This window comes from Sturnira hondurensis, unplaced genomic scaffold (genome assembly GCF_014824575.4).
Source record: "Sturnira hondurensis isolate 20B ecotype Veracruz unplaced genomic scaffold, ASM1482457v3 Scaffold0012488, whole genome shotgun sequence".
Classification (NCBI taxonomy): domain Eukaryota; kingdom Metazoa; phylum Chordata; class Mammalia; order Chiroptera; family Phyllostomidae; genus Sturnira; species Sturnira hondurensis.
This window is the reverse complement of record NW_028085119.1, coordinates 1329973-1354042: the sequence shown is the minus strand read 5'-3', so window position 1 is coordinate 1354042 and position 24070 is coordinate 1329973. Positions and strand designations below refer to the sequence as shown.

At 45.0% G+C, this 24070-nt stretch overlaps 1 protein-coding gene and 1 long non-coding RNA gene across 3 annotated transcripts in view; one reads left to right on the top strand and one right to left on the bottom strand.

Moving 5' to 3' along the window:
- Positions 1-24070, top strand: part of FAM171A1 (family with sequence similarity 171 member A1) — a 129217-nt gene that overhangs the window by 51903 nt on the left and 53244 nt on the right. For both annotated transcript variants that reach the window (XM_037060758.1, XM_037060757.1), the window contains exon 2: positions 23213-23440. In XM_037060758.1, the coding sequence (XP_036916653.1) occupies positions 23213-23440 (228 nt within the window). The remainder of the gene's footprint in view (positions 1-23212; positions 23441-24070) is intronic.
- LOC118997128 (uncharacterized) overlaps positions 17237-24070 on the bottom strand; it is a 29271-nt gene continuing 22437 nt past the window's right edge. The window contains exons 3-4 of the long non-coding RNA XR_005068617.1: positions 20283-20482; positions 17237-17663 (exon numbers count right to left, since the gene is read on the bottom strand). This is a non-coding gene — a long non-coding RNA (uncharacterized LOC118997128). The remainder of the gene's footprint in view (positions 17664-20282; positions 20483-24070) is intronic.

The following is a 24070-nucleotide window of genomic DNA, read 5'->3' as shown; positions in this document are numbered from 1 at the left end:
GGATGAATGGAGGTTAAGCTGTGTTTATTACACATTTTTAATGGCAGGAGGGAGACCAGGTCTATTTAAGGGAGGAAAGAAAATCATGTACACAGAGAAGACAAAGGTTACTTCATGCCGACTGGAGCCTTTAAACATCATTACCTACTTTTGCAGCAAGTGGGTCAAAAATAATTAAAAGGGAATATGGATTAAACTTTTTTCTATCTTTTTTAAATCCTTACCCAAGGACATGCTTATTGATTTTAGAGAGGGGGGAAGGGAGGGAAAGAGAGAAGGAGAAAAACATCAATTGGTCGCTTCTCATATGCCCCGACCAGAATGGAACCGCCACCTAGGCATGTGCCCTGACTGGGGATCGAACCTGTGCCCTTTTGGTTTACCCGGCGACACTTCCAACCAACTGAGCCACACTAGCCAGTTAATCATTTTTCTACCTTTTCTTGCCACTCCCAACTTAATGTTAAATGCAAATGAAAACACTTGAAATGATAACGTTGAGATTACACCTAGGATGGCAAAAAGCATACTCAAAGCCCCTGTCACGCTCGCAGAAATGCGAAAGCATGCTCAGTCTCTTCAAACAGAAGCCCTCAGACTTGAAGTGAAAGAGTGGTCCCTTTTGGAAAAGAGGGCAGTCATTGTAGAGGTGTGTTATTTGGGGGCACAGGGAGAACCTTGTGGGCTGTGACTACTTGAAAGACAGGGGTGAGGCTCAGAAGAGAAGTGTGCCCCACCGCCTCCCTCCGCCCTCCCCACCCGCATCCCTCAGTTCCCCGTGTGCAGTGCTGCCCGGCCTCTGTCCCTTCCCTGGGACTCTCCCTCCTTTGTGTTGCCCATAGTGGTTGAGGTCCATCTTGCTACAGAGGTGTGTACCAGGCACAGGGAGGTGGAGAGGGAGACAGAAGACCTCTGGAGGATTGATGCCTAGGTTCAGTGGATCTTTATACAGGAAGAAAGTTTTGTTGTAAACAGGCCATTGCAGGAGAGCAGGGCTGTAGCTGAGGGGGCAGCTGCTTCTCAGCAGAGCCAGCCCCCATGGCTTGGCCAGGGCGCTGCTACACTGCTGGGCGACAGGACCGGCCAGCTCGCACCTCAGCTCTGCCATTTGTAGGATCTCCCCAAGCTTGTTAGGTCACGCTTCCCTTTTCTCCAAACGCAGGATGCCTGCTTTATGGCATGGGATTACTACTGAGATCAAATAATAGAACCTGTGTGACAGTTATTTGGAAACTTCTCCAGTACATTTATAAGAGGTTTTTTTTAAAATAATCAATTGTATGTTACTCCTTTCCACCAGTTCCTTTTCACCGAACTCTTTTGCTCAAATCAACACTCGCCCCCTACCCCTCCACCCCTCGGACTGCAAGCATTGCAACAAGAAATCGGAAGGGGGTCATTCTTTTTTTCACGTTGGGTCATTTCAAGGCCAGAAAGAAACTTGACTATCAAGTGCAATTGGCTGGTTAAGCTCAGCTCACTCTTGCCATCAGGCAAGTGGGTCCCAGCCCCCAAAGACAACTTTTATCTTTTGCTTAAGAACTAATTCCAGAGACCTATCAAAATTAGAGATTAAAGTTTAGGAATTCAAGATTGCCCTACATGTTCTTTTTTTCTCCTAATTAAAGACTGCGTCCATCATTAAACAAAAATAATTTAATGACCACTGAAATTTTTCTATGTTAAAATACTAAGATTTTCTGTTTCCTATGTTTTTAATTGATAAGCTGTTTTTCACATCGCTGAAAAGAAGTCATAGCAAATGCTAATTTCTTAACTCTGGAAAGCAATGTTTAGAAGTTATAGTCTTCACCTCCAAATACTTTGTTTCCTTGGTTGGTTTACTTCACCTTCTTGAGTATCTCATTTAAAACATAGGCCGTTGCTACCAGCCAAGACTATGAACATTTTGGTTTGCCGTTAAACTGTGAGTTGTGAGCATGTGTTTAGCTTACTCCAAATCAGTTATTTCAGTAAATATGTGTATTAGAAAATACAGTAGACTTGGCTTCTGCTTGCCTCTAATTTGCATTGTATTTGTGTTTAAGTTATCTCTATCCATTAATTTATTGTTTACAAATTACATAATAATAAGAAATGAGCAAGAAAACAGCGTGCTCACAGTTTACAGTATGACCAGGTTTGCAATAAGGAATAGCTGTTCGTGGTAAGACTGTATTTGCTTTTTTGAAGTTACATTGAAAAACCAGAGCTGTTCCTTATAGAAACACTGATCAAAATAGACTTTTTCAAGATAACATGTCTGAGATTTTCCATATCTTTAAAAACTAGCTTTCTGCTTTAAAAAATTAAATGTTAACAGATGTTTGTCTGTTTATAAGACTTTCTCTTTATCCCCTTAGCATCTATGAACTTTCACAATGATGTAACAGCTTTGCTTTCTGGCTAAATGCAGTACACACCCTTCCTAAGTAAATCCTACGCACTCTGACTGTATACTTGGGCGTGGAACATAATGTATTGCATTGGATTGTGTGCATAGTAACCAGTGGTTTTGAAACATTAATGTGTGAGTGTGGTCAGCATGATAAATGTTTACTGCTTTCTAATCATTAAAAGGAAAAGTTTTCATTTCCCCTCATTGCCTCCATGCTCCTAAATAAGTTCTAAGTGTTCACTGGCTGGTTGATTGTGAAACAAACAAACCAACATTACAGTATTGGAAGAGTATATTCACATTTTTGTGATGTGGATGTTATGGTTTGGGGGTTTTAAAGTTTCTTCCTATTTTAGGATGAAATTGTAACTATTTAATTTTGTGTGTGGCCCCTTCACTCAAACGTTTTAGAACCCTGTTTGTGTCCCACGAAGGTCATGGGTTCATCCCCCAGATGGCCTTAGTGTACGGCATCCAGCAGCTCCAGCAGGCGAGTGGGAAGTCGTGGGATTTGTGCTGATGCACAGCTTCCTGAAAAACAAGTCAAAGTATTTGCCCTGTTGAGGGTGTGTGGGTTGTGTCATCCTTCCATTCCTGGGTCCGCACACGGAAGCTGGCAGTGAGGTCACCCGACAGAGACCGTCTTCGACACCACTCCGGATTTCAGTATGTGTCTGCGCCCACAGAATGTCACAACTCAGAGCCCTGGAAAGGCCCTTCAAGTTCACTCCAGAGTCGCACTGGCCTGATGCAAAGCCTTGGTCTAGAAGCTTGACCTGCAGGAATGTAGCCATGATGGGTGTTTGCCAAATTTAGTTCCAATGATAAGGTGATTGTGACCTAATTGAGCAGAAGAATGGGAATCTGGAAGTAACTGTTGGGTCTCGAGGTGCAGATTGCGGTGTTTAGGATGCAGTTTTCTCCCCATGCCCTCACTTCTATTTTCTGGGGCAGTCTTGAGAGTCTTCACCCCAAATCAGACAGTCTTGACAGTCAGCTTTAAAAGAACATCTCCTCCTTAAAAAGCTAAATGAATGAATTCCTCTAAATTTTCTGATGTTGATGAAAGGATGGTTTGAACATTTTTTCTCTGCATGCTGATAATATTTTCACATGACCTTTTCAAAGGAGAACCCAAAATATTCTATCTGTTGTAGTCTTGGTGTGAAACACCTGAACTCAAGTCTCTAACTTAAAATAATTTTTGAATCAAATGATTTGGATAAATGTGCTTCTGAATGTGATGGTGGGGGTTGGACCTGGCAGGAAATGTACAGTCTGGTTACACAGTAAAGTGACACCTGTGATGTGTCTATCATGTATATACGATATACATTCCATACACACACACACACACACACACACACACACACACACACGGAATGCACACTGCTGGGTGGGCCCTCTGCAGGTTTCTGTCCGTGCTATCAGGCCCTGCCCTCATGATATTATGTTATCTGTTCCACTAAGCCTCTGCTTGGGTCACTTCTCCTCACCTGTGGTGAGAACCAGTCAGTTCAAGTTCAAGTTTACCATTCCTCCTATTTCTGTCCCCACTGCCATATACACATACATATGCACCAGCAAGCCCCTCACTGCAGTTTCGGTGCTGAACTGCAATCTCCTCACTACTCCTTCCACCTGCAGCCTTCCTCTGCAGCCGTCCATTGTTGCATGTTATTATTAGATGAATTGCTTTAGTCCCCTGCTCAGAAATCTTCAGTGATCCTCTGCTGTTGAAAGCCCACAGTTTCTCATTCACTGCTCTGATACCTTAGGTCACTTTAAGACTGTCACAGAGTTTGGAAAGTAGTGTACAGATGCACCGGGCCTGACCAGAGTTCCTCTTGTTCTTCTCTGATGAGCCATCTCCTCCCACTGCTGAAGTGTCTTCTGTGATGTGGAACGGACCATTTATTCTCACCGCCCAGAATTTTAGAACGTTCTCCCTCAGAGCAAGTGTAACTCAAGTTCTGTACCAATGCTCTGCTCAGGGCTTATCCCTCAGCCAGCAAAACCTTGAGTCATCTGTTTTAAAACATTCGGGTACAACAAATCAGGAGACAACTGTCATTGAAAAGACAATTGGTTACACTCTCAGTTCCCAAGAAGACAGGTCATAGCATGCCATGGGGGGGCCACTTGGGGAAGCACCACGCCAGTTAGGAGGCAGAGGGAGCGAGGGAAACATGGACCAGAGCCTTTGTTGTGGTTTCCTTGGGAAGGAGTGGGTAAGGCAGGGTAAGCAGGCTAAGTAGGGCTAGGACTGGCTTTGGATAATTGCAGTGGGCTCCGGGGCACAGGGGCTCTTATGATCTGGTCTCTGGCCCTGAGGTGACTAGGGCAGGGGGACAGTGACCCTGAGTGTGAGAGCTTCACAGGGCAGGTTGCTGGGGTGTGGGCTCTGATCCAGGTGGGCCCTCAAAGACAGTTGTTTGCTGTCACTAGGAATTAGCTGGTTCTGGGAAGGGCAGTCCCTCCAGAGTCAGCAAAGCCCCAACATGTCAAAGCATCAAACATACAGAATTAAAAGACGTGGCTAATGTACTGTATTTTGCCAGGTATAATGTGCTCCCACATATAATACACACTGACGTTTTTGTGTGCATTATGCACGGTATCATTATGCCTTAATGTACCCGTGGCATGTAATCATTATACCCATGTATAACTCATATCCTTATTTTTTTCCTCAAACATTTGGGCAAAAAATTGCATATTATACATGGCAAAATATGGGTACCTATCGGCCCTTCCAGCCCTGTCTCAGTTACAAACTAGCTGTGTGATGTTGGGTGAGAACCTGGAGTTCCTTGGTCTGTAAAGTGAAGGATTCAAGATTACAGCACAGCCGGGAGCCCTCTGTTTCTTCCTTGTGGGGATGACGCCCCTGGCGCTTCCTGCTACTTCTCCCCCATTCCCAGGTCCTTTCTGGTCACATTCCCAGTGCGAAGGTGCACGTTCAGCCCCAGGAAGTGCCGTGAATGCACGTGGACCAGCTCTCTCCCTGGCTGGTGAGCAAGGAAGGCTGGTCCGAGCTGGGGCCACCCTGGGACTTCACTTGAATGTCCTTCACACGTGGACTTTCCTGCCCACACTTACAGTCCTGACACCTGCGGCCAGCGGGCTCTCTCTGGGGCGTGGCCTTGCCACTCTCACAGCTCTGGAGCTCTTGGTCTGGGCCGAATGATTGATTGTTCAGTGCTGGATATACGTCTGTGACCCATTTAACAGGTGACATTTAATAATGTCCTGGTGAAGGAGAGCTAAAAATAGCATCGGCTTTTAAGTGTAAGACAAAACACGGCCTTCTATAGCGCGAGTTGGAAAAATCTCCATTTTATGTTGCAGAATTATTAACCGAGTTGGCAGTAAAGAGGAATGGGGAACTCATTTCTCAAGGCAGAGGCGGAATATGAAACCGCTTTGCTGACGCTGATGCAAGTGCATGGGCTGTAAAGATTGGAAGGTGGAATGTCAATCTGTTTGGCACAAGTTAAGAATTCTATAAATTTAAACAGTTTGGAAAATATTGTACATTGGTGTTCACTATGGGAAAAAACCACAAGGAACAGTACTTTGTTGCTTAGAGTAGTCAGATGTTTTTTACCCTCAGATGAAGCAGGAGATTTGAATTGTGAGAAGTTTTAAATTTCTTAAAAACCCCCATCCATTGGATTCATAAACATTGGTGTTTATCAGGACATTGTAAGGTTTTGTGATGTGTGGAAATTAGCATAGTTTACAGTCTCATTGATACAGAGTTTATTCAAACAGATTTAAAAAGCAGAAATGATATTTCACTAAACAAATGGGTATTTTCAACTGTTAAATGAATAGCAACTAACAATCTAATTGGCATATAATTCTTTTATTTATTTATTTATTTATTTATCTTAGAGGAGAAGGGAAGAAGAGAGAGAGAGAAAGAGAGAGAAAGAAATATCAATGTATGGTTGCCTCTCATGCGTCCCCTGCCAGGAACCAGGAACTGGCCTGCAACCCAGGCATGTGCCCTGACTGGGAATTGAACCACAATCATGTGGTTCGCAGGCCCGCGCTCAATCCACTGAGCTACACCAGCCAGGGCTTGGCATATAATTCTTAATTCCATTCATTTGGTATTGCTTGTGATGATCAAAATATGGCTTTTCAACTCTTAAGATGTAAAAGGGAACTAAAAATGATCAGCGCCCACCAATGCTTGGAGTGGAAAACCCCCAGATTCTGCTGTTTGCCTCTGTCACCCACTGAGAAAGGCTGGGCATGCGGAACCTTCCAGAATGACCATGTTGAACTGATAGAGTGGCTGGCAGGCGGGAGTAGGTGTGGTATAAGAAGGGCGAGTGGTTATAATTTGCCAAGAGAAAAGGGCAACCTTGGTCATTTAAGAATTTGAAAATCTAAAATCTGACTTTTTAAAAAAAGAATTTTTATAAGCCAAAAGACATTACCTAAAACCTGGGACTGTCTTGTCTCCGTTTTTGAATTCGCCGATGCTCCTGGCCCTTCTCCACGGACCCTTGGAGACACTTTTTTCCTGCCTGAGAGTCTTCATAATTCTTGGATTTCCTTGGGGGTTTTTTAGAGGCTGTCAGGTACTCTGGAGGGTTTGAGCTGCTGCCTTACTCGTAGCTAATAAGTCAACCTGCTACAGTGGTGCGGATGCTGGTAGAAGACAGGATACTTCTGGGTCAGAGATAAGGGACTCTTTGGTGCAGCGGTAGCTGAAGCCAGAGCGTCAGCAGCTGAAGCCAGAGCGTCAGCATTCTTGTACCAGTTTCCTGAGCCCCGCTTCCCACAGGGCAACCCAAAGAGGGCCAGACGGTACCTGCACATGCAGTGGGTTGTGTTACAGAAGAGAAACCCTGAGCTTCGGGAACCCAAATCTTTTATAATAGGCAGTAGACGTGCCTACCTATGATATTGTGATTTATAAAAAGAAATATGTATTTGGCCTTTGCCCCTGTTTCTGGCACAGAACTCCTAAAACCCTTGGATTCTCCAAAGTGATGAGAGTGATAAAGGTGTCTTTTGGTATGTCAATGAAATAACCTTTGGAACGCACCTCAGGATGGGCACTGCTCAGCAGAAAGACTATCCATGTCTGTAGAGGGTTGGGATTTGCCGTGCCGCTCCCCAGACCCCCGAGAAAGGGAGGGAGGCTGGAGGTTGAGTCAGTGCCCAGCGGTCAATGATCTAATCAATTGTGCCTATGTAATGAAGCCTCCACAAAAAACCCAAAAGAAGGGGATTGGGGGAACTTCCGGGCTGGTGAACATGTGAAGACTTGGGAGGAGTGGCGTGCCTGAAGAAAGCGTGCCCGCTCCACGCTCTTCCCCGTGCCACACCCTTCCCCAGGCCTCACCGTGCGCATCTCTTCCATCTGGCTGTTTCTGGGTTGTATCCTTTCATAGTCGACCAGTGATCTACTAAGTAGAATGTTTCCTGAGGTTTGTGGGATGCTTCAGCAAGTTAATCAAACCCGAGGAGGGGGTCGTTAGAACCGCTGATCTATGGCCAGTCAGTTAAAGGCACAGGTGACAACCTGAATTTGAGATTCGCCTTTGAAGTGCAGGCAGTTGGGGGGCAGCAGTCTTGAAGGACCAAGTCCTTACCCTGTGGGATCCAACACCACCTCCAGGTGGAGTCAGAATTGGGATGAATTGTAGGGCATCCAGCTGGTGTCCCACAAATTCTTGGTGGTGTGGACCCCCTGCCCCAGACGTACACACATTGGAATTGTGATCAAGCTTTTATTTTGCTTCAGAGGGAGGCACTGTCTGTTGTATACGAATGCTCACTAGGTAAACATCCCTGAGGAGACTGCACACCAAAGGGTAGTCAGTGCCTCGTTCACAAGATGTGCAAAAACACAAAGACCCCCAGAGAATTCTCTCCGGACAATGGCTTCTGCTGTTCCTCCCAGCTTCCCGTGTGCTCAGGAAGTGTCAGTGGTGGATGTGGAAGAGAAAGGAGAATCTTCCGTGAACTGTAGTCAGGCGTAGTCTGCTCCCCCCGTGAATGTTTTCAGGAGGCCTTTTGTAAACTTTCTAGAGACCCAGGGTGGTCCTCGTTTGAGTCAAATATTGGGAAACAATAAGCTAATGATAAAAATGGCTAACCATTAAACCCTCAGCATGCGCTGTGCTATGTGCTGGACACCTTATACCTAACACCTCATTATAGCCCTCTGAGATGTTTGGGGGGTGTCTCCCCCATTTTTATAGATAAGAAATTCTAGCTAGGAGCATTCAGCAGAAAGTAGGGAGATCAAATTCAGATACAGGTTGTCAGAGCCTGATGCTCGGAAAACCACACCATCTTTCCTGTTTTGTTTCTCTTTCATTGAGATGCTTTTTCATTCAAAGGTGGTGGTGGCTTTGAGATTTTGTTTCGCCAGGGCAGTTTAAGGGTGTGAGGGCCAGGAGGCAAGACCAGGGAAGACGTTCAGCCAGCAGACCCCTTATGAATACCATCGCCTATCCTCCAACAAATGCTACAGTGTTTTCAAAAACAGTTAGAATCCCTGCTTTGTGGACAAAGAAATGGAGGCGTGAGGAGACGGATGGACTTGTCTGAGGTCGCACAACAAATACCTGAGGAGCCTGGAAGCCAACCCCAGGCTCTTTGGCCATGAAACACTGTGCACACTCCTCCAATTGCCATGGGTGTCGTGTCGAAGATCATAAACTAACTGCCCTCGGATATTTAAGCTTCTTCTGGAACAGGAAAGAAGATGTTAATAATAGATTCACTGTAGTTTGTTAAATATCTCTTTCTTTGGAAGGATAAGCACATATGTGTGATTTAATCACCATATTGACTAAACTTCAGCTGCTTCAAGGACCTTTATCTTCTTTCATAAAACCTCGAGGGCCAGAGAGCCTGGCACACTCGAGTCATTCACAGCTCCCAGCAGGCTCCTGCAGCTGGCCCGGCCGGCCCCCTGTCTTTAATTCTAAAAGTTATCAACGAGTCAGCCTTGTCCCCACCAGCTCCCTCTTAGCACTTTTTATCTGGTCTCTTCCTAGAGAAATGACTTTCTTAAAAAAAATTAAAAACAAAACATCTGAAGGTTTCCTTCTTTTTTTTTCTAAGCTTAATGTCAAAGCTTTGAGTTTCTCATCACTAATTATGATGTTAGCTGTAGGTTTTTTGTTTTTGCTTTTGTAGATAGTCTTTATCAAGTTGAGAAACTTCCCCTCTATTCCTAGGTTACTAAGTGCTTTATTTTAAATAGGTGCTGGATTTTGTCAAATGGTGTTTTTTTTTCTTTTTGCATCTATTAACAGGATCATGTGATTTTTCTTTTTCAGTCTGTTGATGTGATGGATTACATTCATTGATTTTCAAACATTGAATCAGCCTTGCATGTTCGAGATAAGGCCCACTTGATCTGAAGGTTTCTTTATTCAAAGTGCATGCCATGTGATTTTACTCTTGCTCTAGCCCTAGACAAAGGACTATTAAAAGTGCATCTTTGTTGTTACAAGGAGATCTGGGGACACACAGTAAGAATTTTTCCTCCACCAGGTTCCCTTGGCAACCATTTCAATAGCATCTTCCAAAACATCTTTAAAGCTTGGCGCGGTCTCTGTTAATTTTATAGATGTACTCAGTATCACTCATGAACTTCACGATGCCAGGGTTCTCCCAGATTCTCCTAAAGTGGTCCTTGTGCCATGGACCACAACACCAGCAGGGCAGAGCCCTTTTTACGTGGCCGCAGCGACTTCCTTGTACTTGTCGGTCCTCTTGTCACCACAGTGCTGCGTGCATCATCAGAGCTCCGTCATGAAGGATGTTGTGTGAAGCTCGTAGACACGTTCGCCGTATTCACATTTTCATATTACAGTTGTTATACTGAGGGCATTGTTAGGTTTATACATACTGATTGATTTTTAGGGAAAAGTTCTTGAAAGTTGGATCTACAACTTTTTTTAGCAATATTTGGCATCAGTTTGCTGTCCAATACCTGCTTCTATTGTTATTTCTTTTTTTAAAGATTTTATTTATCTTTAGAGAGAGGAGAAGGGAGGGAGAGAGGGAGAGAAACATGGATGTGTGGTTGTCTGTCACGTGCCCGACACTGGGGACCTGGCCCGCAACCCAGGCATGTGCCCTGACTGGGAAGCAAACCAGCGACCCCTTGGTTCGCAGGCTGGCACTCAATCCACTGAGCCACACCAGCCAGGGCTGTTATTTCTTTTCAACGGTTAAAGCATTCTTTTATCTTAAATAGGTTTGATTTTTTTAGAGATGCTTCCCCCGAGATAGGGAGGCATGTTCTCCTTATTTTGAAGCTACACCTGAGCAATTCCTGCTGCCCCAACGTGGAGAGGATTGGAGCAGCGCCCCTTCAGGTTGCTGTCAGATAGCATTTTTAGGCGAGATCACAGGAGCACTCTGTCATTAATTTTGTTTGATGACACCTGGTTATATTCTAATGTAAATTGTACGTTTGAATCAAGTAAATCCACCAATAATTTTCAGATTACCCTGGGACCTTTACCTAAATAACCCCTTGGTTAGTTGCAAAAATGTAGCCACTTTATAGTTGCCTTAACCCATTTCCCATTTGCCCTGAGAGTACTGGCTGGCACACGGCGGCATAGGAGCGCTTGTGGCTGCATTCACCCTGAGATGACTAGCCTTACTCCCAAAGTTTGCCATGAAATGTGTCACTTTTATTAGTATTTTCACATCACTCTGATATATTGATAGCCTTTGGAAACAAACAGCATCATTCTGTTTGTAGCATTCTGTGTTTAGTAGTGGTATTAACATTTGCTTTTTTTCCTAAGTGGGAAATGGGTTAATAGCAGAGCCTGCACGTGGAAACCAGAAAGCCATGTCTTGTACCAAGTGCAATAACAGAGAACAACCTCTGCCATTCATCTTATGGGTGGATAGACTTAACAGGATCCTTAGCCAAAAAGTAAAAACAGGTTGTCGAGTATTACATTTTCTGTTATTATTATAGAGTGTTTGAAGTGAGGAGAAAAAGGCATCCTGTCACTTGAAAAAAAAATAGGAAGTGTCATACATGCTATACATGTACATATCATGCATTCTTGTGTGTATATGTCATAGCTTCTGTAATTGCTGTACTCCTCTGGATGTTGGCTGTGCATTTCAGCATTCTTGGCAACTTGGTGATGTTGGTTAGAAAGTATTGTTGAAAGGATGATCAGTTTAGTCCTCGTACAAATTTCTTGTGGGAGGCAGTAATAATGTGCTGATTGATGGCCCAGAGATGTCTGGCATACCTGCCAGGACAGAGGTTTTTGTGTGGGAGGGACAGACAGACCAGGGAGGTGGAGGGGGATAAGCACAGGCCCTGTAGAGGGTGGGGCCACCAGCAGGAGCGCCCCCGCACGGTCCTCCTTGTTCCAAACTGCAGCTGTGACTGCTGAGTGGACCACCTAGCCACCTTTTCAGGGGGTCCAGAGGAGGAGTCTGGTACCAGACACAGTAAACACAAAAGGACACAGAATGGATTCTAACTTCCCAGGGGCTGCAGCGCCAAACTTGTCTCCCATGTGCTTTTCAAGTGCTTAGAACTTCAAATGGAACTCAAATCCTCCACTGAAAATTAGGGCCCCCATTGACAAGGAGCAGCCCGCAGGGGTGGGAGTTTGTGTCTGGTGTTGTGACCTCCGATCAGCGGAGAGAATCCAGGACAGCTCCCAGTATGGTCAAGAGCAGAGGTGTGTGAGCAGAGAAAGGCAGCCCAGGGGACGACCTGCGGGACCAGGGAGGACTAGTGCTGGCTGCTTGTCCCTCAGAAGTATGTCTACATTGTCCCTTCTCTTCTTGGTGAAAATACTGAAGTCTTGGTCTTTGCAGAAGAACATCCAAACTGTTAGTTTTAGAATCAAACACACACAGGATTGTCAGATGCTTTAGTGGGGCTAGAAGCCAGGTTCAAGGAGGTCTGAGATTTTCAGGATTAGTAGGGTGTTTTTTTTACATTCAGTATTATTTTGTACTAGTTTCAGGTATGCAGCACAGTGATTAGACAATTTTATACTTTACACAGTTTTCCCCCTGACATTTCCAGTACTCACCTGGCACTGTACACAGTTCTCACAGTACGACTGACTGTATTCCTATGCTGAACTTCATCTCTCTGAATCAATTTGTACTTCTTAATCCCTTCACCTTTTTTTCCCAGTCACCAATCACCCCTGCCCTCTGCCAACCATCAGTCTGTTCTCTGTATCTATGAGTCTGTTTCAATTTTGTTTGTTCATTTTCTACGTTTTTTAGATTCTACATATAAGTGAAATCACATGGTATTTGTCTTTCTCTGACTAACTTATTTCACTTAGCATGATACCCTCTAGGCCCATCCATACTCACACAAATGGTAAGATTTTATTCTTTTCTGTGACCAAGTAATATTCCATTGTATGTATGCACCACCACTTTTTTATCCACTCATCTACTGAATGCAATACCAAAAAAAATCCAATTTAGAAATGGGAAAAGGACCTGAATAGACACTTCTCCAAAGAGGAAATGCAGATGGCCAATAGACATATGAAAAAATGGTCAGTGTCACTAATCATCAGAGAAATGCTAATTAAAACCACGATAAAATATCACCTCATGCTGGTCAGAATGGCTGTCATTAATAAATCAACAAATAAGTGCTGGCAAGGTTGGGGAACAAAGGACACTCTCGTGCACCGTTGGTGGGAATGCAGACTGGCACAGCCACTGTGGAAAGCAGTGTGGAGGTTCCTCAAAAAATTTAAAATAGAATGGCCTCGTGACTCAGTGATTCTGCTTTTTGGGTATGTATCTGAAGAAACCCAAAACACCAATTCCAAAGAATACATGCACCCACTTGTTAATTGTGGTGTTATTTATAATAGCCAAGATACAGTAGCAGGTTTTTATTAAACTATATTATATATTATATGTAATGGAAAACATTATGCTTATATACTATGTATAAGATTTACATATAATGTATATGTTATTAGTATGTTAATACATACTGTAATGATATATAATAGACTATATAATGTATAATATATGATATGCATCATATATACAGGGTGGAGCAAAAGTAGGTTTACAGTTGTGAGTACACAAAACAGTTTACTCTTACAGTATTACTATTAATTATTGTGTTACTTTCCATGTGAACAACTGTAAACCTACTGTTGCCCCACCCTGTATTTTATATAGGTCTTTTTACAAAAATACATAATTTGCTTTAAGGACGTGATTTACTAAAGCTTGGAAGAAAATAAAATAGGCACCTAACAAGGTGCCTATGCACTATGTAAGACGAGAGAAAATAAATGACGAGAAAGCTTTGGTGGAACGAAGCACATGCTAACTTCATCAGATTACAAAGTAAAGCAAACCTTTCATTCTTATAAAGTAAATGCACAGAAAGCTGCTTCTGAACTCATTGGGCATCGAATTGATATATAAAGTTGTGGAAGTTCAGTGAATATTCTGATAATGTAAAATGTCCACCTCAGATAACAAGGCAAAATCTCTTAGAACAAAGGTCTGGTAACATTTCAGAAATAACCTCCCATTTGCAAAATGTTCTAAATGTGCAAGTAATTTTTTAATTTTATTTAAGAGACAAAAGCCATGGTGACTCCTCTGAACGTGGGTTAAATATAGCTAACCATAGTGCTGGGGACTAAGTAGAGTGAGTCCCTTTTTCCACATTTTCCCTGGTGACAGGCAGCCATGAGGTTCTGAGCAACTTGGGCTTTTGCTTGATCTGGTGGCAATGGCCTTTCTTTCTGCAGGGCCCATGGCTGCTTAGAACCTACTGGATCCTGTGGAAACCAACTGGGTGGGCTGCTAGATGGGCTGCTATGGGAACCGACAGCTCTAAAAACCAGGAGAAAAGAAAAAATTAAAATCCCAGGACACCGGCCAGTTTGAGCAGTTATAAAGGGAATGAAACATGGTCAGAGGGAGCCAAAACTTCCCAAAAGAAAACAACAACAAAAACCACAATGAGAGTTTACTGACTTCACATTGCCTTCCAAGATGAAGCCAGAGTTTGTCGAAAAATAGGTAGTGCAGACTGTGAAAAGCACAGGGAAAAGTCACTGTTCTAGCTCTGTGCCCAGTGCAGACCACAGAGGACTCTGATCTGGAGAACCAGTTTGCACATGACTGTAACAGAGATGGTGAGAATGTTGGTTTTGGAGCTTAGATGAGAAGTTATAAGATAAGTGCATTCTGCCATTTGTAGGAAACTAACTCAAGGTGTATGTTCCTGGAAGAGGAGGGGGGGAGAAGGAAAAACAAAGCATGCTCTCCGCAGGGCCTGCCATGTCTGCAGGCAGTTTGGTCCCATGCCGACTGGGGGTCCTCCCTGTGCCTGTGGGCTGTGCACCTCCGCTCCTTCCTCGTGGCTGTGCCACTGTTCCCACTCCGCTTGCTACACAGAGCCGCCTTCTCCCAAGAGAACAGTTAGACAAGGCCTTGTTGCATTTAGTTCTAAATCTGGGGCAGGTAGAAAGGAAGTGACTAAAAGATAATGCTGGGCTCAAAGATAATGTTTAGTTTTCTACCCGCAAAGCAGATGTTCTGTGTAGTTCTTAGAACGGACTAGTTTGTGCCCACAGAGCCAAACGCTGCGTATTTGCCAAATGCCAAGGAGCTCTGAATCACGGAGGAGGAAGAATTCCTGAGTGCTCGTTTCTTCCTTCTTGATTCTCCAGCTGGCTGATGAGAATTTTAGAATGCTCTAGAGGTGGTGACTGAAGTCCTGAGTATGAAATAATGTGCCGAGAAGGAGTGTGTAAGAAGAAGAGAACTGAGCACGTGCTCGTGGTCCGTCCATGTTGGAGGGCAGAATCGGAACCCGGGATGGGTGCTGTGTTAGTCATCATTCCGAAAGAAACAGAACCAATCAGATGGATATGTTTATATGTAGCGATATATTATTAGGAACTGGCTCATGCAATTATGAAGGCTGAGAAGTACCAAGAGCTGCAGGGTGAGTCAGCAGGCCGGAGACGCGGGAGAGCTGATGGTGGAGTTCCAGACCAAATGCTAGCAGGCCTGAGACCCAGGAAGAGCCGGAATTTCAGTTCAAGTCTCTAAGCAGGAAGCACCAAGGCCCCAGTTCAAAGGCTGTCAGGCAGGAGGAATCCGCTTACTCAGAGAAAGGTCAGCCTTTTTATTCTATTCAACTGACTGGATGAGGCCCACCAGCAACCTGCTTTACTCAATCTGCCGATTTATATGTGAGTCTCATCCAAAAACACCCAACAGAAACACCCAGGGTAATGTTTGGCCAAATATCTGGGCACCTGAGGCCCAGTGATGTGGACTCAAACAGTTAACTATCATGGATACTGGAGAGGAGAGCCAGCAGTTGGAGGCAGAACCAGATGGGTACAATTTCAAGGAAAGATCCTCAGCCATGTAGTGCCCTGCCAGGACAGTACAGAGCCTGAGAGTGCAACATGACTTCCCACTCTAGCTAGTTTAACTAGGAAAAATGTTTATTAAAGCCTGTAGAGAGCTCATCGAACTTCCGGGAGGATGAGGCTCCCAGCCAGAATGATGCGTAGGCCATATGGTGAGACTGAGCCAGGGACACCCTCCCACCCTCCTACACTGAGACAGGGCAGCTTGCACTGCTGTCCCCAACCAGATGCCTCCATGGTCCCTTTGTCAGAAAAAGCAACTGCTTCTTTATGTTGCTGTCTTTCAAATCAGAATCTAGCGTGAAGGCATCAGATTAGCAGAGACAAAGTCCATTCCTGCTTCCTAGCTACCAGGGAGGCTGGGAAGCAAGTTTCTGGCTTCTGCCTCAGGCCCAGTGTGTGATGGAGGAGAGAACTTAAATGGAAGAAGGCGCTCAGGAGGTGAGGGTTGCCCCCCGAGACCCATCTCCCCCTGCTACCCATCCTTCCAGCCTCAGCTTCCATTTTCATCTCTTCCAAGGAGCATCCCCCTGTGAACTTGGGGAGCCACACTCAGGGCCAATATCCAGGCAGCTCGGCCCTGTGGAACCAGTGCCCATTCCCCTTCAACAGTGTGGCTCGCGGGTGCGCCTGGTTCAACCTTGTAATGTCGCCCCATTCCACCTCTATCTCTAGAATACTTTTCCGATCTTTTTACTTTCTTTGTATTGGTTTTGTTAATAAATGCCAGGCCCCATTAGTCTCTTCTTATCTGTGCTTTTAAAGTTGGTCTTACCCAGCTCATTTTTTTTTGCCCAGTGGGACAAGGGTTGGTCCTAACTACCCACATAACAACTGTAAACTCCTGACAAACAAGAGCCAAATCTTTTTTCTTCTTTTTTTAAATCTCCCACAGTACCTCCTATCATACTCTGCATACAGTAGCTGATCAGTAAAGATTTTCTGTTTAATTACAATTAGTTATCTGGATTGATTATTGCTTTTCAAATGAATTTTTGATCATATCTATTTAAAACAATAATGAATATGAAGTAAATGCCACAACAGCAACAAAACCCAGGGACATTTAGGTCAGGTACCAAATGATATCCAGAAATGTCTGTTAGTTTTAGTGACTCATTCAGAGCATATACTGAGCGCCTACTGTGTGCTAGACACTATTCTATATGCTTGAGATACATGAATAAAGAAGAAAAAAGAAACAGACAAAAAAGCTCCCTCAAAGCTTGTATTCTGGTCGTCAGACAGTTAGTTAATAAACACATAAACTGCAGTCACGCCAGGATCGGTGTGTCACGCAGAAAAGAAAAGGTAGAGCAGGATAATATCAGACATTCAGGGTGGGATTGGGTTGATGTTTTAGATGGGATGGTCAGATTTATTTTTTAAATTGTTTATGTAACTGAGCGAACCAGGGTTCTGCCATGTTGCACCTTAACATGTGACCCAATGATAAGTGTTTAAGGAAACAGGTTTTTATTTATAGGCACCTATCTCAGAGGGGCTGAGAGCATCCTGCTCAGAGCCTTGCTCTCCCGTGGGACCCGGCACTTCCTTGCTCCTCCCCAGGCTACAAGCCAAAACCATGCCCAGAAGGTCCCCATATCCTTATCTTCTCTTAAGCCGGCTGCACAGACGGATCTCCATCCTCCTGGAATGTGCTCTTGTGGGTTTCAGAGTGGCCATCCTCTCGCAGCAGTGCTCTCCTTCAGGATCTGGGGTGCGCTGTTCTCAGCCCCCAAGTGGTGGTTCAGGAAAACGTGTGTTGTGTCACACCGGATCGTGGTGGAGTCCAGGGAGGCACGCGTCCCGAGAGAGTGGCTTCTCCCTATGTCCTTCAGAGAAACAGAAGCGTGTAGCTTAGCATTCCCGGTCACAGTTCGGCTCCAAGCACCTCCCACAAACCTGCGCTTGATTAGGCAGGTCCATGCACAGCTCCATCAGCTCTGCGGGGTCTTCCCCTTCTTACTCCAGACCTCACAGTGTAGCGCTCTCCTACACCCTTTCCCCCATACCACATGGCTGCTGCTTCACTGCAGGCTGCGTGGCTGCTTCCCCCTTTCTCTCATTGCACCCTTATTTTAAATGCTCGGCCCTAAACCTCCTCTGTGACCTCATATACAGCCCCTCCTAAGGTGTGCTGCTTTTGCCAGTTCCCCGTATCTTTTATCTTCTTTCAGCTGCCATCTTTGGTCAGGGCAAGAGTTCCCCATGACCCAGGGGCATTGGCCTCCTCTGGCTATGACAGGAGTCGTGATACGCTCCTAAGGTCACATACACCTTTTGCCCTAGGCAGCAGCACAGCTATTATGCAAAGTGTCTTAAACACTGTATCATCCACTTCCCCCTCCCCTGTCATGGTTTGTGGGGAAAATGCTCTGCTGTGTTCCAGGGAGCCCTGCTCTACACCCTTTACAGTTTTAGAAAATCAGAGAAAATTGAATGCTTGCTGGGTATGAGACGATATAAAGAGGTTATTTTACATATTGAGTATGATAATGTCATTTTGGATATGATTTTTAGAAGTCTTTATCTGTTGTAAACTGAAATATTTATGGGGAAATAATGGAATTGAGTATAATAGCTAGGCTTTCCTTCAAGATGTTCCAGCAAAAAAGGAAGGAAAGGTGGGGAAGGAAGAAAATTGAATAGGGAGGAAAATTAATAAAAGAAAAATGGGCAAAAGTTGGTCATTGAAACTAACTTATCAGTGCAGAGGGTTTCCTCATGCTATTTTCTCTACTTTTTCTGGGTTCTAAAATTTCTATAATGGTTTTAAATAGCTACTGGTCAGTGTGGGCCTCATTCAGGAGGTGATATTCAAACAGCACTGGAGGAGCTGAGGGAATAAGCTGTGTGGATGGGTGTCTGGGGTTGGGGGGCGTGCCAGGCCAGGGAAGAGCCACTTGGACGCCCCAAAACAGGGAGGAATAGGGAATGAGGGTGGGGAGGTGTGCGGTTGAGGGTAGAGAGCACACAGAGCCTTTCAAGTCATTGCAAGGACCTCAAGTAAAGGTCAAATCCCTGAGGGCTCAGAGTCATGCTCAGACCCTTGAACTATCCTGATGCTCTGGATTTCTTTACTCAGATTCTGAGATAAGAGTTTGCAACACAAATTGTTCCTGCAGTGAAGGAAATCTGTCTGTCCTGTTCAGTATGGGAGCCACTGCTACACTGTGGCTGTTGAGCCCTTGAAATGTGTGCCTGGTGTGACCGAGGAGCTCCGTTTCTAATGTAATTTACTTTGATTGAAACTTAAACGTATGTGCCCACAAGTGGCCAGTGGTTTCCACATTGGACAATACAGCATTATGGGGTGATTTCTTTCATTCTGGCATTCATTCATTTTACAAACTTAGTGACACATGCTGCTCTAGGTGCCAGGCTAGACCGTAAGGTTATAAAAATTAATTTTAAGAAAATGAGAACCTCTACTCCTGAAGGGCCCACAGAGCACACCAGATGCTGTGAAGCAGGGGTAAGTGTGTGGTACAGGCCTTGCATCTGCAGGCACAAGGGCCTCCTCACCAAGCTCCCTGTTCCTGGGCCTCAGCAGCCAGGGCCTTCTTACCCCTGCATTTGCCCCTCTGCCATGGGCCTCTCTGTCTGGCTGGTTCGTGTGTATCTTTCAGGCCTGAGTTGCAGGGACACCTCCTCAAAAGGCCCTCCCTGACCACTCCATTGAAAGTAGGTCCCCCTTCCATTATGCTCTGCTGTGGTACCCAGTTTTCCTTCCAGGCACTTCTCCCACCTCGTGATTACACCTGGAATGTATGTAGTACCTAAAGCTGAAAGCTCCTCTGCCCACCATAGCCGGCCCACACAGTCAGCCTACAGTGAATGCTGACTGCATGGCAAATGGAGGAGGAACAGTGTCCGTGTAGGCAGTCCAGGAGTTGGGAGGGCAAGGGGGTGGAGATGAGGGCCCTCAACCCGGTTTGGAGAGGGTTTGGTGAGTCGGGAGTGGTCTTTCAAGTAAACCTTAACTAGGACTTTTACAGGATGAACAGGAATTCGCAACATGGAAGTCAAGTTGCAGAAAGGCATTTCCCACGGAGATGGGAAGCGGAAGGGAGGGAGGCAGGGACAGCGTCTGGGGGCCTGTGGCAGTAAGTGGGGACCAGGGAGGGTGAGTGTGGACAACCTGGGGTACCATGAAATGGATCTCTCAGGTCAGGAGTTGGCACGTTTTTCTTCTTTAAAGAGCCCAAAGTAAATAGTTCAAGCTTTGCAGGCCATTCGGTCTCTGTTAACAGAAGCTTTAAAGCTTCTGAATACTACCTTTGCAATGCAAAAACAGCTTTAGACAGTGTGTGAGTGACTGGGCATAGGTGTGTTTCAATAAAACTTTATTTATAGATGCTAAAATATAGACGAATTCCAGGTAATTCTCATGAGACATAAACTTATTCTTTTGATTTAAAAAATAATTTAACTTTAAAAACCATTCTTACCTCATGGACCATAGGAAGATAGACAGCCAGCCACATCAGGGCGGGGGGGGGGGGCACTAAAGAGTGTGAAGCAGGACAGGATGTGATCAGATCAATAGTTCAGATGGCTCCCACTAGCTTCAGTGGGATTTCAAGGGCCAGGTCTGAGGACAGTGGCAGTTTCTGTGAAGAGGCTCTGTGGCAGTCTGTGTGACAGATGGCTAACAAGGATGGGAAAGAGGGGCAGCTCTGAAACATATACTGTGGAATTAAAACCAGCGGAACTTGGTGATGGGGGTGCAGTGTAAGGAGTAAAAGAACACTGTTCCAGCTTTGCTTGACTTGTCAGGTGGCCCAGCTCAGCAGGGTCCCTAAGCTCTCACTGGCCAGCAGAGAGCACAGGGCATCTCAATGCAAAATTAGGCCTGGGGCCATTTATAGCATCTTCCTTTAACCTGCAAAGTGATTTAGTGTCAGTAAATAGTGACTCACTCACCTAGTCACAAGGATACTCCTGTGGTGGAATAATTCTCTTTGTTGAATGGATAATCTAATTCTAAGTGCTGCTCCAGAAAAATGATACCCCAGTGGGAAATTTCTATAACTTCTGCTCAATATTTCTGGGAACATGAAACTATTGCAAAAAATTAAATCTTTTTTTAAATGAACTCAGTCTAGTCTTGTTGAACTGGAGGACTGTTCATGATATACATCATGTGAATAAAGCAAACAGAAAAACTAGAAAAATAATACCCTGGTGGTCTGTAATTATTACTTAGTTATATTAACATGTTTTCACATCCTATCACACTAAAAGAAGTAGCTAAATAATCGCTTTCAAAGTACACAGTCGCAGCACATAAACTCGGCTTCCTGTTTTAGAGAAAAACCACGGGGTAGACCTGAGGACTGTGATTTCACTAGAACTTGTTCTTTCTGTGTTTACCCAGGAATCCTTTAGCTTCTTCCAGATCTCAGCTGCTTTTGTCATCCCAGCAAACAGTGAAGACTGGATAGAAGTCGTGTAACCCCAATTGTTAGTAAATGTTGCATTACCATAAAATTGCATAAGTCATCCAGGCAGCCCTACAAAGCCCCCTTCTCACTGCCCTGTTGTAGAGGACTTCTGTGTGAATGTTAACGAAAGCTGAGTTCATTGACGCTATAACTTTGCACACCACCCGGGGACAGGGAAGACTGGGTTAAACAAGAAAAGGAGTGTGGGGTACATCCTGCAAATCTGCATTAATGTGGCAGGGACAAGATTGGAGGGAACTGACTACATAGGATCTGAGATGTCATATCCTTGATCGTCATGATGCTGGTTTTATCACTCCTGGCATTAGGTTTCTTCCATAGTATGGATCAACCAAGTTTGGTGTCAGTATCGCTTTTGTTTTTCTCTGCAAGGTTTTGAGATGTTTATTTGCACAGACGTGTAGTCCCTAGGTCTAGGGATCTTTAGCTCTTCTTTATATAAGGCCCTCTAGTCCAGAAATGTGTTAAGTCAGTATGTGAAAAAATGGGTAAGAAGATGATTGACTACCTGAAATTCATGGTATTGAAAAAGTTGCTTCAGTATCATAAGGTAGCCGGCAAGTTACCAAGGTGGAGGTTCTCGAAGCAAAAGAAATCCTTTTCAGTGCGGTTGCCCCAGTTGGGAAGAGCTTTGGATAGCAAGCGCTTAAGAAAAAGACGTTTGTTGGAGCAGGATGCACTTCTGGCTGTTCCGGGACATAGTCCTTTCATTGATGTCCGTTGAGATGCTGGAGTCTGGGCCCCTGTACCTCTTCTGGGTTATTACAGAGGCCTCTTCACTGGAACCTCAGCCTTCAGTCTCATCTCTGTCCCAGTTTGTCTTTCATCCAGAGCCAGATGTTTCTGTAATATAAGTTTGAAGTCCACACCCCTGATTAAAACCCTCATGCCTCCCCATTGCCCTCAGGGTAGAGAACGATCCTTTTAGATCACTTCTCAAGCCATGGGGGATCTGGCCCCTGCTGGCCTCTCTGGTTTTGTCTCCCATGGAGCCCCAGGCCCCTCTCACTGTTTGTCCAGCCCTCAGAACCTGTTCTGTTTTTCAGGAAGCACACATGGCGTTTTCCTGCCTCTGAGCCTTTGCACATGCTGTTCCGCCACTACCTCCTTCGTGCCTGCACCAGATGTCCCCCAGGCTTAGCACGCACCCATGTACTCCTGTTCTTCACCACTAGTGTAGTCATGTGCACAAGTACTCTGAATTCTAGGCACAGAGTAGCAGCTCAGTAAACATCTCTTGCATGAATTGAACATGATCCATTCAGTTTTAATATTTTAACATTAATTTGGATCTGTCCATTTTCCACATTCATTCTGTTTTCTTGCCAATATTACTGACTCAGCTTCATTTATCTTTTCAAATATGTACTTTTTTCCCCTTCTGACCTTCTCTCCTCCCACTCTATGGGTTCTCCCTTTCCGTGACATTTTGGACCATGTTTGGGTCATCTTCATGTTTACCAGCCAGTGATCCTGGGTTCGTCATGTCCGTGTTCACCGGGACCTTTGCAGACTGTGGCTGCACATCGTTGAGCCCGCAGGATCTTTCTGCAGCAGCTTGAGCCTGTTCAGGCTGTGTTTGCAGGCCATGCTGGGACGGATAAAAGAGTATTGTGTTTGCTATACAATGTCTTAAAGGGATGGAATTTTTATCTCAATTACTCGTTGGTGTAAGCAGGGAGGAACGAAGAGAATGCAGTTTGTGAGGGCCAGTGGTTTTGAATAAAATAGGAAATCATGCAAAATAAAATGGGATCTCTAAGAAGGAGATTTTCCCTTGTTAAAATTAATTGTATTTTGAGTGTAGACCTCAATTTTCTTATCATATTGCACTCGCCACCTCTTGTAGCTTCGACGGCAGAATCACTGCTCAAGGGGCCCAATTTGTTTTGGATTGCTTTCTCCTCTTGCAGAGGTCACACTGAAGGTCCACATCAGTGACGCCAGCACCCATCAGCCAGTCCCAGAGGCGCGCATCGAGATTTTCACCAACCAGGTCTCCATCGCCTCTGGCACCTCAGGGACAGATGGTGTCGTCTTCATCAAGTTCCGGTATAAGCTGGGCAGTCAGCTGATCGTCACCGCCACGAAACACGCCTATGTGCCAAACTCTGCCCCGTGGAAGCCAATCCGATTACCTGGTAAGATGCTCATAACCTTTCTCCAAGACAGAGTTCATGGTCAGGCTAGTGACAGTCAGACACAGAAATGACTTTGAAAGTGGAAGTCAGACAATCAGGAAAATATTTGCCTGGTCTCTGCTTTACTTTGTGGGGCCTCTTCATGGGAAGAAAGGTGGGGTTGGTTGTGAAGGTGGTGGGACTCCACCTTCCTATACGAACCATGGTGTCGAAGCCTTCGCTTGTCTGCTAACTTCTGCAGCGTCCCGTTCTGTACCTCACTGATTATAACTAGCCCGATGCACGGGGCAGTGCCCTGGTGTGGAGCTTCCTCGCTCAGGCTCCCTGACCCTCAGAGCAAAGCTGGCTAAAGAGGAGGGGAGTCTTGGTGAGATGGCCTTTCTCTTCCCCTTCTTACCTGCTAAGGGAAGACACTTCCGTGTGTTTCTTCTCTCTCAGTGCTCTGCTTCACTTTGCACACTTCTCGTCCCCAAACATGGGCTTCTTTCTGTACATATCAAGCTATTCTCAGGTTCTCAGATACTAGCTGGGTGTCCCCTAATTGAACTCAATTCCGACACTGTCAACCTGGAGACAGCGTCAGAACCCACAGGTTAAGGGATCAGCCCCAGGAGACTGCCCCCTCACCCC